Here is a 14,761-nt window from a genome sequence, read left to right as displayed (position 1 = left end):
CTGTAGGCACGGAATCACAGGTATACAATCTACATGTGTGTGAATCGCGGGCGTCCCGCTCTATTTTCTAATTTATTCGGAGGCACATCATTACACCCTTTTCTAACTACACTTCAAATACTACCCAAGAATGTTGAAAGTTTAGTGGAAAATCACACTTTACATTCTGTTGGGGAAGAAAAAATAATGGATGGCGTTAAAGTTGTGTGCTGTAGTTAAAATTGCATTAAGTTAAAAAAGTTCCAATTAGTCAGTAAGTTATAATAGTAATACTAATACTAATAATAGCTCGAACAAGAACATATTCTACTTGTTAGGCCTTTAACTGTCAAATATCAAGTTTTTAATTCTATATATATATATATATATATATATATAGTTTTTGTTGTTGTTGCATTTAGTTGTTCCATTGCTAAAGCACTGTAGCGATTCTCCTTCAATACCTATGAGACGAGTAGTATTTGCAAAAGCAGTGAGGACACTGCTCACGCACCGCAGCCCCTGCCCGGCCCGCACGGCCGCAGCTCTGTCCCGCAGGAGGGCTCGCGGGGAACCCGGGCACGGCACGAGCGCGCTTTACGCGGGGGCTTGTGGGTAATATGAGGGTCCACTCAATACAGAGCGGAACAACAGTCCGGGGTGAAAGGTCATCCCACCCCCTCCTCCCCTCCTCCACACACTAGTCCACTCTCAACACGTGAATCGGGAGCAGAATAACGCATTGCATATCGACGGATCCTCCGTGGTTTCGCCGGCAGGGTAGCATGGATGGATGGGTGCAGAAAGTACTGGTGCCCCGCTAGCAACAACAAGCACTATATTACAGAATCGCAGTATTTTAGTATTTGGAGTGTTTTAGGACTTAAATCAGAATTACGTTTCTGCACAGGTTTTCTTTCAGTGCTTTGAATTGCTACAGTGTTGTGTTAAACTGGATACAATTGAAACCAACTTAAAATGATCATAGGCTAGTTAATGCATTATTAGGCCTATTATTATTATTACGATTGTTATTATTATGATGATGATTATTATTGTGCCGTTTTAATGTCCATACATCACATGCTAGCAACTGGAATTGTACTGAATTTAAGTTGTTTTTCTTTAATGTCTAGTTAATTGTTAGTTACCAGAAAAAAGAAGAAGAAAAACACACACTCGGGTAGTGCACAGATCTTATACCTATTTGGGAAGCGAGGTATTTCATATACGGCGGTTGTTGTTGCTGTTATTTTTACTTTAATTGCACGCACAACATGCCAAATTAACGCATCGTTTATTTAATTTACAAGTGGAAACAGCCTTATTTCACTTCTATCGATTTAATTTTTCCCTCTGAAAAAAGTTTTAAGTTCTAGCGAAAGAAAGCTGAATGCATTTAAAAGGTTGTAATTATAGCTATAGTGAGTGAAAGGGGGAGAACTGTTCCCCTTTGTCCTGCCATTTTTTCTAGAGAGCAGCGGGACAGAATAATGCATAATCTTACCTTACTCTGTTCTGAAGATCTTCTCCATCAAACTTTGCGCACACGATCCTACTGAAAAGCATCTACAGGAGCACCGAGCGGTTGCTCATGTCCAACAATGTTTTGCAATGCAATCCGTAGTATTTCCCCCCTAGGTTTCAGTATCCGAGCACGTTGCTGCGAGTCTGCGGACCCTGCTTTGTGCACCGGTCACGTTTGCACCCTCCAAGCCCAGCCTAATTCTGCCAGGAGAGACGAGTGCTCGAAGTCTGAACTTGCAAGGGGTTTGCAAAAAAAAAAAAAAAAAAGTAAACCGTATTTTCAGTGAAATAAAGTTCCCACACAAGTTTTTTTTTCTTTTCTATTTTTGATGCTTGGACTAAGCTCATACGAAGTGTCAGTGAAATAAAGTTCTCAATTTAACGAACCACTGCTCTAAATCTGAATTGTGTGAGTGCTCCAGACAATTATAATAATAATAATACAAAAAAAAAAACTATCGGAAAATATTTAAGATCCATTGTTTCACACAACAGTAAAACAAAACAAATAGAATAATCAGAATATTTATTTACATAGCAAATATTATGTCCGGTTATCAAGGTGAATATTGCCTATACAAATAGATTATCTCTGTGTGTGTACAGGTGTGTTTAAGCGGTGTAGATAGTTACAAGTTAAAACATGAAGTTTACTGAAAATGTACATCAGGTTTCTTGACACAGCGATCACACACACATCAAATTTAAATGATCAGGATTTCAAAGTTAGTTCTCTTGGTTGGTTTTAAAAAAACACATACCCGTGTTAAAATTGGCAAGGAATAATAACAAAGGCTGGGGTTTAAATACCATTTACAATTATACCAATTATTGGTATACCTATTAGATACAATTATAACCATCTAAAATATGTTTAAATAAGTGCTGTATATAGTAATATTTAAGGGATAATTGGAGCTATTATTAAAACCTAATAATTTTCGCTCTCAAAGCCGCTGCAAAATATTAAGAACAAAAGTGACGTGAGGCATCCTTGACACAAATCCCCTACACACACACATACATACACACACACACACACACACACACACACACACACACACACACACACACACACACACACACGCATGCATGGATATGTAACTGCATGCGTGTGCGTCTAGTTCAATGTATTTAAGGAATCTGTGTTATTGCTTTAAATGGTTTAGATCGAAAGAATTGGAAATGTATAAATCTAAACTAAAAGTGTTTAAACCCGATCTCCTGTGTAATAGAAGGATATGTCTGCTGTGTAATAAGCGCAGGGAACAATATCTCCATAGGGCCAAAGGCTTACTTTTGGGGTGACCGTTTCCCTGATCCGACAGTGTCCCTGTGCAGACCCCCAAAAAAGCCCTTAAGCCCTAACTATGTTGAATTCAGCAGGGCTGTCAAGGGTCACGACCAGGCTATAGGTCACTGTGTTACTGGTAGAGGTCATCGTCCAACTGGAACACAGCGCACCTATTAACAGGATCCTCGCAGCCTAATTAGGGGGGATATTTAAGAAGAAACCCCATTCGGAATTACAGGCCCTTGTCTTCTTTTCTTTTTTAAACGTTTTCAGTTTAAAGTAACAAAGATGCAATTTTATCAATAATGACACACGCAGAGCAGGTCCATTACATATCTTTATTTCCTTTATGGTTTTTATTTTCCAAAAGTGGTGGATTATTCTAACCTATCAACATTATAGTTTATTTTCATCTCTCCATCACAGAGTACAACCCCAGACTAAGAGTTGCCCAGGAAAGCAAAAGCTAGGTTATATAGAGGAACTTTCTACAAAAAGTGCTGTTTTCTAAATACGATTATTCGACACATTATTTCTTAATTTGGTGCCAAAGAGAAGCACGACGAGAGAAAAATGTTGACTCAAAGATATAGCCGACCACTTCTATGGCTATTTCAGCCGAACATGAATACTTGTATTGCAGTCATTTTACAGCAAATTCATCGTAACAGAAAAAACGCTGTGATAATCCAGTTCAATTTTATTTATTTATTTAATTAGTTTTATGTATTTATGTCGGAGTGTTTGTTTGCGAAACGCAGAATCTATATGGATGACGACTACTGAGAAAACTATTAAAATAGTAATCGATACTGCCATCGATTCAGCCCAAAGAACGGGAGAGCCAATCTTAAACTTATTATTATGTGTACCAATGATATTCCTTAATTTGCCTTGCACTTCTTTAAAAAATAATTGTATTATATATATATATATATATATATATATATATATATATATATATATATATATATATATATATATAATGTGAATTAATTATTCTGATAGTAAAATAAACAAATATAAGAACCAGAACAAATTGTGTGTTTATATTTTTGTGTTTATTTGTTTGCTTGTTTTAGATTTTCTACTTTAATGCTCTGCTATTCGGCGGGACACAGTGAAAACCATAATGCGCTTGCTTATGGTTTTGCCATTGGACTATATCAGGAAAAGTACTGATGACGAAATAAAGGCGGACAAAAATCTTGTAAATATATTACCCAAATAATATCTACTGATAGTTGGTCAACAATTTTGCAGGTTGTTATTTATTCGCTACCCAATAGTAACCAGTGCGTATTTGTGTATGAATATGTGTGTGTGTGTGTGTGTGCGTGTGTGTGTTTATAAGAAGAAAAATCACTGAAGGGAGAGTTTAAACCTTACAATGTATTATAAATTACTTCACAGATTCCACATGATAATCCACAATAAACGTTAGAAGCCATTGATCGCGGTCCCCTGGGTGCACAAATCTGTGTTAGACTAGCCCGCCATTCAGCCTGTGTCCAGGCCCTCGCCAGCCTGTTTCACTCTCATCGGCAGGATCGACCACCACGTACTGCACATCCCGGATACACAACTAGTGGCCTGTCGTTTTAATCCCACATATCGACTGGGCCTTTAAAAACACTCATGGAGAAATTACGACACTTTAGTAAAGTATTAGGTGTCTTTTTACACTAGATGTGTTTGATCCTGCTCCTCGGTATTTACCAGGAGTCTTGGTGGATAAATACCATTCACGTTCTTCTGCTTCACCCGCATCTCACTCTATGTATGCATCAGTACACACACAAACACACACAGAGAAACATAAATACACGCAAACATGAATAGATGCATGCATGTGCGCGTACACACACGCACCCCTAAAAATAAAAATAAACAAAAAAACTGTAACTAACAGCACCTATATAGCGCTACCAAAATCTACAATAAAGAGCTTGTATGGAGGTGTAGTACATATGTGGTGCTTAAAGCAATCGGTTACATTTAAGCATGAGTTGTTCAGAATCGTGCGGCATGATGCTTTCATCGTATCTTAGCAAAAGTATCAGGGGACAAAGAAAACTAAAAAAAGTCATGGGGTTATGGAAAAAACAATGATGTCCTGTCAGGCACCACGTTTCCTCCGTGTCTATGCGTTACAGCACAAGTTGCATTAAAAGGAGCATAATGACTGCTCAAGGGGTTCTGCAGTACTGTGACCTGTGGCAGATGCGGTTCGGGGAATGGGTTCAGAGGAAATCACCGGGTTTTCACACCGTATGGGTAACACTTAGATTGCACAAAAGTTTTTCCGTCACAGTGGTGTCAAACTTAGCCTTGGAGTTTTACCATTTTAATGTCGTTGTTTATATGAAGACGGCCTGGATATTGGACCACAACGATGAATATGTGTGTGATAATACACGACACACCAAGCGCTGTTAGCCCGGTTTTCACGTTGTAATACCATACAGGCTATGTCCTTCAGGTTACTAAAGCATCGAAGTGATCCCAACTGCATCACACAACAGTACGACACATTCAAACACGTGAACTGAAATAAATTAATTTAAATACACACACACAAAAATATACACACACATACACACACACATATATATCAATAATAAAAATGCACACTACATTTCCTTTCATTTACATTACGTTTGTATGTATTGTATATATGTATTTATGAAAAGCATTTTTGTCCTCCCCAGTAAAAGTATCAGATTTAACAGATTCATAAGGAGACACTTGCAATTTAATGTAAGTACCATATATATCATAAGTTATATATATATATATATATATATATATATATATATATATATAAGTTATATATATATATATACAACATGTATTTGCTTTTTCTGTATCCAAACAAATATGAACGAGACTGGCTGACGACGACACCCTTTTCATTTAAGTACACACACACACACATACATACATACATACATACATACATACATACATATTAATTGGATTGTTTTCACAGCAGAACTTTGGCGTTTCAACACATCAATTAAAAATGCATATGATTATATGATTATGCCCAATATGACGATTATACTACTACTACTTCTTAGTACCCTGCTACTGCTAATACAATGTGACTGTCGCCACTGATCACTAAGCAAAGTCAATGCAGAGCAAACGCACATACTATAATAGGCCAGGCAGGCTGCTGCCCACTGCAGTGTCCATTCACGACCTTAAAAACCAAACGCAAAGTTATCATTGACGCCCATCAATGATCAGTGAAGACGAAGCAAGACATCGACACAGATGAAAATCAACCAACACACCCGTAAAGTTTTAGCTGTTCGAGTTACAGATAACAGCACGTTTTTTTACATTTTAAACGGCCTGCGATTTGCCGTTGAAAAATAACACTGTTGAGCCTCGAAGCAGAAAAGCTTTTTTTATTCTTAAAAAAAAAACACAAAAAGAGATTGGTATTGCTTGTCTGAAAATATAGAGAAATGTGGACAATGAAAACAACTCTCCGTTTTTTGTGAAATGGAAAATGGCTGATGGAAAAGAAAGACGTGGAGGGCAAATGGGAATTCGTGCTGAAATTAATATTTTTTCATCAACCCTTTACTGATTGTTTTTAGCTCAAACATGGAGGGGGATATATAGGTAAGGATGAGCGTCTAACCCTACCTGGTCTAAAATAAACGAAAAGGGGCTGCAGGTAGAGTCTATAGTGGATCTGAGAAGGTTTCAATGTTTCCAGTTTTAATTGCAATATAGAAATATTAACATTGTATTGCTCCGTTATTTACTTTAAGGGGAGAGGTGGGAGTATAAGAGTATGCTAATTAGCTGGGGATTTTTGGTAAGGGGGTGGAATATCAATTTTTATTGCATCACCTGTCAGTAGCGTCCAATCAGCGCTGGCTTTAGGGGAATTAATTGATGAAGGTGTCTCCAGACTTGCTCACTTCACTCTGTCATTTTATTTGTAGCTAAAGCAGCGGCGGGAATAGCAGCTGCATTTCGGCTCTCTTTCTCTCTCTCTCTTTCTGTGCCTGTGCACTTCACCTTTTCCTCTTCTGCAAGCAAATGGAGAGTGGAGTGAAAGACCGCAGGTACAATTATGTGTATAGATACCTAGAGAAGCCTGTGTATAGGCAACACCATCCAGAGTTCATCAGTTATGCTGTACCCAGTGCTATGGATTAATTTTTTGCAAACTTTTATACTTCTTGACGTTGCGTGGATATAACATTTGTGTCTGCCGTTTGCTTACCAGGATGCCATGAGACATTAGGCATTTTGCAGTGGATTTGATCGCGCCAGATGTGGGGATTATTACAATAGACACAATGGGAGACCTGGAGTCTGGTTTCGAAGAGATGGATGGCGTGAAGCTGGGGTACCTTATTATTAAGGGGAAACAAATGTTTGCCCTTTCCCAAGTGTTCACCGATCTGTTGAAAAATATCCCCAGAACTACTGTACACAAACGAATGGACCACTTAAACGTGAAGAAGCATCACTGTGACCTGGAGGAATTGCGAAAACTCAAAGCAATAAATTCTATAGCTTTCCATGCGGCTAAATGCACTCTGATTTCAAGGGAAGACGTGGAGGCTCTGTATATTTCTTGCAAAACCGAACGCGTGCTGAAAACCAAAAGGAGGAGGATAAATGCAAACTCGTCGGAGGATGTGTACGACGAGCCGAGGCGTCCCGACCCCCACAATAGTTTCTGGAAAGAAAAAGTTTGGCTGAGTTTGCACGGCGTTCCTCAGCCCTTTTCATTTAAAAGCAAAACCGGGCAGCAGGAGGAAGCTCTCTTACCCCCGGCGTCCAATCTACCTCAAATTTACAGCAAATGCGCAAGTCATCTCGCTCCGGCAGTGGTAAAGTCGCCTTGCAAGAATCCTCAAAACTATGAAACTGCTCAAATAGCCAGCAACTGTGTAGCATTTAACGCCGGCCACTCGTTTTTTCGCAATGTGGTTTGCAGCCGGCAGCCCGTCCTCTATCAGTCCGCCATTGCGGCGCAGACCAGGCTCTCCAGCGCCACCGATCTGACGCGCAAGAGGAGGAGAGCGCACGGCAGCGCCGGGAAGCCCTTCTGCAACACGAGCAAGAGCACTCGCCGGGTTTTACTTGTCCCCAAATGTTGCAAGTCTAAAGTGTCTAACGGGCCTTTTAACAAGTTTCAAGTTGAACACGGGCTGTACCTCGACCACCACCACCACCACCTCGGAGGTTTCCAGGAAAGCTACAGCAGTGACACCGAGTCCAGTTCCTACTCCGAGCGCGCCGACAATGACTCGGATTTCGGGTCCAGCCTGTCCACTACCAGCAACTCCGGCACGTCGGACGAGGAAGAGGAGGAGGACTCTTTATCCGAGTCCTCGGATGCCAGCTCCGATGAAGAAAGCTCCTCTGAGTCGGACTCCAGCTCGGTTTCCAGCCAGGTTTCAGTGCAGAGCATCCGATTCCGCCGGACAAGCTTCTCACCCCCCAACAATAAGACACCTTTAGTGGCACAGCCTAGTTTCCACTACACCCTGCAACACAGGGCAGCACATCAAGGCACTTCGGGCGGGCTGGATTATGGCATTTCGAATAGGAAACTCCAAAAATCTGACATTAAACTGTGCATGGTAAAGAAACCACAAGACGTGTCCAAGCAGAATAAACACTACCCGGCTACTCTTGCAAGTCTGTTTTCCGAGTCAAGGAGGGACAGAGTATCAGAGATTGCATTGTCACACTTTGAAATTACTGATGATCCAAAGAGGACTGACCCCACAATTAACTGTGTTAAAGAAAGAGGCTCTTCACCTTGCCCAAAGGAAAACAAAGACTTTTCCCAACAAAGGATATTAGGACAGGCAAACAAATGCCTCCAAGCTTTCATCCCACACTGTGCGCGGGACAAAGAAACAATAGTTCCTCAGCACCCAGACAACCATCCTTCATTAGCTTTAAATTTCAAGAAAGAAGCAAAAATTAGCAATTGCTCGAAGCTGCCCCCACCTTCCAGCCCCGTAAAGACAGAGGCTGAGGAGCACAATTCACCCCCAAACAGCCACGCCGTCAAGACCAACGCCGGGAAATCGCCACCAACTTTTCTGCCCCACGTGAAAATCAAAGTGGAAGAAAACTTTGACGAGTACACCACTGCGGGTCAGTTCTCCGAAACAGGGGCGGAATACAAATGCGTTAACAAGGAAGACCCTACTACTAAACATAACCACCTGAATGGAGAAGCCAAACCTATAGACACTTTAAACAATGCAAATAAAACTACTGCGAGCACTGAAAGCCCTGCCACTTCCCCAAAGTCTCCCTCACGGAACCAGGATTTCCAAAGCACTTTACGCGCTCCTCACCCAGAGGAGGGGGAATACAAAAACGGCGCAAGGGTGAGGAAGAACTACAGGACACTCGTCCTGGGGAAACAGTCTGGTATTCAAAGGACACCACTGAAATTAAATGTGAAAGCAGACAGGACTCCACGCTCCTCAGGTAAAAACGAGTTTTATGAAGGATCACTGGAGGATCTTACAGGCACAGGCAAACGCAAACGCACACCCAGCAACGTAGCAGCTGTGAAAAAGCCCTTTAACTTCATGGCAAATTTTCCATCCCCGCCGTCACTAATTATTGGCCATGATGGGGATTTGAGCCCCGCTTATTCTTTAAACTCTGTTAAGGATGACCATCCGCCACACAGGTCTCATCCTGTCTGGAAATGGCAACTCGGAGGTTCTGCAGTGCCTCTCCCACCGAGCCACAAATTCAGGAAATTTAATGTGTGAAACTTTTCATTCTGTGTAATTCCTATTCGGAGATGTAAATCTCTCTAAACATTGATTGGATATTGGTTGGTTGATTGATGGCTTGATTGTAAGGAAAGTACTGCTTCTGGAAATGGAATACCGTGAAAATGCTCTGAAGATCTACATGGGTCGTAGACTCTCATTATTATTATTATTATTATTATTATTATTATTATTATTATTATTATTATTATTATTATTATTCTTGGACAAACAGTCCAGGTTGTTAAGGGACTGCCCCTGTCCTGTGTTTGCAGTTTCTGTACTGTTATTCACCTGGAGTTGGAGCACTTCAATGCTTTACCCGTGCCGACTAATACCGAGTACCTCAAGGATTTCTGAAAATAAAACAGAAACAAATTATAAAAATGAAAAGAGCCATTCAGTTGACGCACTAATAGTTTAGCAGAAGTGTTGACGTAATGGTTCTGTCTTTTCCCCCTAGTATGTTGATTGTAAAACAAAGTGTCATAGAAATCAGTTGGTTTTATCTCCCCTGAGACACTATATTGCAAAAAAAAAGAAAAAAGAAAAAAAAACTTCTGCTGCACTGCAATGAAATGTCTTTATTCTTATAAAAAAATGCAATTTTGATTTATGTGCCACATCACTGGAGACTAATTGAATTTTAGTGACAATTTGCTACCTTCCTTTGGGTTACGGTTTCCATTTTATTTTACATTCTCTCCAAATATATGTTCCTCATTCACCATTTTGGCTACATGGGTGTGTGTGAACATTTGATTTAGCCAACCTTTCTACCCGAGAGTTTAATTTGTGCCGTTTAAAATTGTACAGTGTTTTGAAAACATAGCTGATTTGCAGAGGGACATTTTAAAGTTTGTTTGATGGTGCTTTCACACACACACATACACAACAACATACAGCCCTAACTTTAGGCCCACCATAGGTGACATGAATGACAATCAGTAGGAGATGTTTAGATTTGCCCGGAGACCCAACAATATTTAAAACACGACACAGGCACCAAATTACATTCCTGTATATATTGTACAACTGTTACCGAAAGCACAAAGTTAAGGGCCAATACAGTTTTGACACACTGCTCAGCTTCATAGTATTAGGGATATTTCAATAGTAACACTATTTACACTGCGATGGAACAATAAATACATTTGATAAAATTACAATTAGTCGATCACATTTGCGAATTAAAATGTAGGGACGTCTTTAGTCGTATCGGAAAACAATTTATTTCGTGGGGATATTCAATGGGGATTTTCTATTGTCTTAAAGCAGCAAAACTCGTGTGAAGGAGCAACTTCAACGCTTAACGAGGCACACATTTTTGTATGCACGATTACATTATGCAGGGAGTATCGAGAGTAAACTAGTCATGTAGTTAAATCTCAATATCCAACCCCAAAATATATATTAAAAGATTTAAAAGACGCCACTTTAATCAAAATAGGCTTAGGCTGGGAACAAAAGGCTTCCTAAAATAATAAAAAAGTTCAAATCGAATTGTTTTAACTGTACCTCAAAATAATAATTAATGTAAACCATATTGTCAATTAATGTCTTATTTTTATGAGTGTTATTTGGATAATCCATTATGAAACAGCCATATATAAACCAGACACGGGGCCATTTCAGGTTTGATTACTATCCACTATATTAGAAGGCGCAGAAGTAGATCCGACTGTATATCAGCACAATGCAACCTTAAATTGGGATTCAGGATCACAACTCCCCTTTGCCAGACACTTAAACTGAATCAGTTGTCATGGTGATGTTTACAGTTTGTAGTGTTATAATTTACAGGAACACCCTTTCAAATATGATACCACGACTGCTGCATAATCATCATTCATGATCATCATCATAATTTATCAATATGTACATTACATTATCTAATTTACCCAGAAAGACTACATATTCGTCCAAGTTTAGTTTATAGCCTTACATAAATCTAGATCTCCTAGTTTGTATTATTCTGTCACATCTACCCTTTTCTCGAATTTGAATTATATGCAAATTATGTATCACAGAAAGAAAATAAGCGAAGGCAAAGAAGTGACGTAGAAAAATGTTTACACGCACAAAAGTTAAATCTATTAAATATATGAATAAATAATTCAGATGTGACAACTTCTGTTGTCAACATTAGTGAAATGTTAAAATATTCGACAATATGTAGGCCTACTAACATTTCACAGATACGGTGTTATATGCGTGCAATATACTAGGCATTTACATATGTCTTATTTTATTTGCAGTTGTTGATTCACAGACCTACGTAGTATTTTAAATAATAATAGACCCCTAATAACAATAAACATCCGTAGAAGTAAGCTATGTGTACCCTTTAACATGATCTATCTATCTATCTATCTATCTATCTATCTATATATATATATATATATATATATATATATATATATACACATACATACACACACACACACACACACACACATTAATGTATTTAATAAAAGCATATCGAATACAGTAACTCCTTCACGGGACCACATGTTCTAACACCGTTTGCTGCTGACCATGCAGGTTATTTCCAGAGAATTTAAACAGAGTCGCTTTAAATATGGGAACTGCATGGAAATACATTTTCAGCCTGATGTCCTTCCCATAGCTGTGTTTGTATTGAAGGACAGCTAACGAACCTGGCTAACTCTTATGTCCTCCTTGCATTTTCACGTCTGAACTACCAGCCCTGTTACATTTAACACGTTGCGTAAAAAATAACTTTATGTAGGGCCTCAAAATACGGGCGCCTGTATTGAGCCAGTACTGACCCCTTTCCGAAGGCAAAAACGTTATTTCTCCCTATCATGCAATCACCGTTCCCTGGGCGAAGAGAAACACACTAGAGATGTCATGGATATTGGGTAGAAATGTTGTAGCTGAGCAATGCTCTTTCCAAAAACTGGTTAAGGTCTACTGTTAGTCTCCAGATTTCACCGTGTAATGAGAAGAGAATCCTTCTAATATTGCGACCATTTAGGTTTCAGTAGGTACCACCGTATACAGCAATGCAACTTTATCAGTGATGTTACCAATTCAGGATTGCATGGTGCCACTGCCTGAGACTCTGAACACATTTCACTGCGATTTCTAAAATACTTGAGGTCAGATCTTGACCAGACATTTGAAGTCACTGGTTGTTTATAGAAATTAAATATTTATTTTTGTGGTTTACACGTTTTGTATCATTGTTGTGTATGATAATGCACTCTAAATGAAAACTTGAATGGTTAATTCTGAAGCACTTTCCTCTCTTTTCTGATGAACGAATTGTCATTAAATTCATTTGAGTGTACATTGAGTAGTGAGTTTTTTTTGTTTATTTGAAAGCAATCTGTAGAAATTAGATACTAGATACTAGCCACCAAGATACTAGTGTATTTGTTGATTCGTTTTACAACAAAAATAAAAACGTTCCAGACTTTGCAATAATGTAGAAAGACGCAAAATGTTATGTAAGGTATAATAAAATAGTTTACGAAACATAATGCATTCCTGAAAAGATGCAAATCAAACTTCAGATGTGTGCGTGTGTGTGAAAGAAAGAGGCGAAGTGTGTGTGAGAGAGAGAACTATAAGCAAAGAAGAACCGTAAATCTGAATTGTAATGATCCTATTGCAATAGAGAATAATCAGTAATATTAAAGCTGACGTTGTGAAGGAGGAGGGGGGTTAGGGTCCCTACCATCTCAACCTCTCCCCTCCCCCATCCCCCCACACAAAACGCAAGCCTGTCAACTGCAAGTCGATCATGCTGGTGAAAATGGGAGATGTGGAGCTAAGTTACAAGAGACGCAAGTTAGAGGCAGAGCAATCTCGTGTTGTACTCTTTATTGCGCACAAACACAAAGGTGAAAAGCAGAAATAAAGAAGGCGTGAAAAATGTAAACGTGAGAGAAGTATAATAATGAGTTCACCATGGATCTGTTGTAATGCACATCCTTTGTGGAAATCCCTGGATGTTTTGCACTAAGCACTCGCATATTCTGTGAGGACCAGCACTTCAAAAAACAGGACTCCCTGTCATGCGTGAAGGCTGTTTTTTCTCCCCACCTACACGACCCTCTTTTTCCGGGCTGTCCACGGCCAACACACAGGAAAATAGAGAGAATTAATGAAATCAGCATATCGTAGAGCAGCTGTATTGACGTGGTCAGATTTGTAATAAGTGTAAAAGTGATGGTGTTAACATAGACTTTTTGCAATATCAATACATTAATATCAATCTTGTAGTCTTGGAGATAGTATGAAAACCGTAAATTCGCCATCGTTTCTCCACTGTGATAAAAATGCTAATTGTTTCAGTGATTAATGTAATTAAAATTAAACGTTAATAATATTACTACTCATTATATTACTTTATTCTGTTCTAATTTTTTCGGATGGGAAAATATGATAAGGCAGCAGAACAAGACCCGTTCGAATACGGGTTAAATTATCCCCAGTATTGTCTGACGCAAATAGGTCCTATATACAATTCAGCTAACGACTGGGTCAATGTTTCAAAATATAGAGAAAAACTAAAATAAAAAGAGGACAAACTCGAGAGACTTATTCAAGGGGAAGGCACCCCATGTTTCATATAGTTAAATCTGTTGATGGCCGAAAAAAAAAAGCTTTCTATGGGGAGGTGGGGTGGGATGGGGGTAATTTGGTTGTTTAGACTATACAAGGACCGTTTACATGGAGGAGCAATTGTAAAACGTGTGAAATGATGCACAGATCCCCTAAAGACTGACTAATGCATCGTAAATAGTAACCCTTTGTTGACTATTTTATGATGTTGTTGATGGTTAATTGGAGAAAGGATTTCCATTGTGGGGTTTAAATTGCTTTATTGGCGAACCTGGCGATTGATGCCACTAAGGGGGGACCCACCCTGAGCTCAATGCAGGCTTAAGCCAAACAAACCAAATCCAAATTTGACCTCTTATCTCCTCTAAGTTTTCACTGTGACAGAAAACTCCGTTATCTAAGTGCTGAAAATGAGATCACGTGAATCCCAACAGGCTATAGAATTAAACATGTATATATATATATATATATATATATATATATATATATATATATATATATATATATATGAAAAACGTATAGGTCTGAACACACCAAACATGAGAAATGTACCAAATTCAGGCGATCTGCTGAACAT

The 14,761-nt window shown here is 39.0% G+C and overlaps 2 protein-coding genes across 4 annotated transcripts in view; one reads left to right on the top strand and one right to left on the bottom strand.

Annotated features, from left to right (window-relative positions):
- mllt10 (MLLT10 histone lysine methyltransferase DOT1L cofactor) overlaps positions 1-1,731 on the bottom strand; it is an 85,260-nt gene extending 83,529 nt beyond the window's left edge. For 2 of the 3 annotated variants that reach the window (XM_066724658.1, XM_066724642.1), the window contains exon 1: positions 1,492-1,731. Coding sequence is in view for 1 of the 3 variants with exons in the window: in XM_066724642.1 (XP_066580739.1) it covers positions 1,492-1,548 (57 nt within the window). In the remaining 2 variants the exon portion in view is untranslated. Of the gene's footprint in view, positions 1-1,486 lie in introns of all 3 variants that reach the window. The other variant, XM_066724650.1, reaches the window with a different exon arrangement.
- A 4,877-nt stretch (positions 1,732-6,608) lies between these two features.
- skida1 (SKI/DACH domain containing 1) lies at positions 6,609-12,904 on the top strand. The gene has a single exon (XM_066724628.1). It carries the CDS (start codon positions 7,129-7,131, stop codon positions 9,583-9,585), a length of 2,457 nt encoding a protein of 818 aa, XP_066580725.1. The 5' UTR covers positions 6,609-7,128; the 3' UTR covers positions 9,586-12,904.
- The last annotated feature ends 1,857 nt before the right edge of the window (positions 12,905-14,761 follow it).

Source organism: Amia ocellicauda, chromosome 2 (genome assembly GCF_036373705.1).
Source record: "Amia ocellicauda isolate fAmiCal2 chromosome 2, fAmiCal2.hap1, whole genome shotgun sequence".
Lineage (NCBI taxonomy): Eukaryota > Metazoa > Chordata > Actinopteri > Amiiformes > Amiidae > Amia > Amia ocellicauda.
Note: the sequence above shows the minus strand (reverse complement) of the source record. Positions and strands in the feature narration are given on the sequence as shown.

Bases quoted from the DNA above. Each gene is read 5' to 3' on its own strand.
- skida1 (XM_066724628.1), top strand. From the start codon at position 7,129: ATGGGAGACCTGGAGTCTGGTTTCGAAGAGATGGATGGCGTGAAGCTG.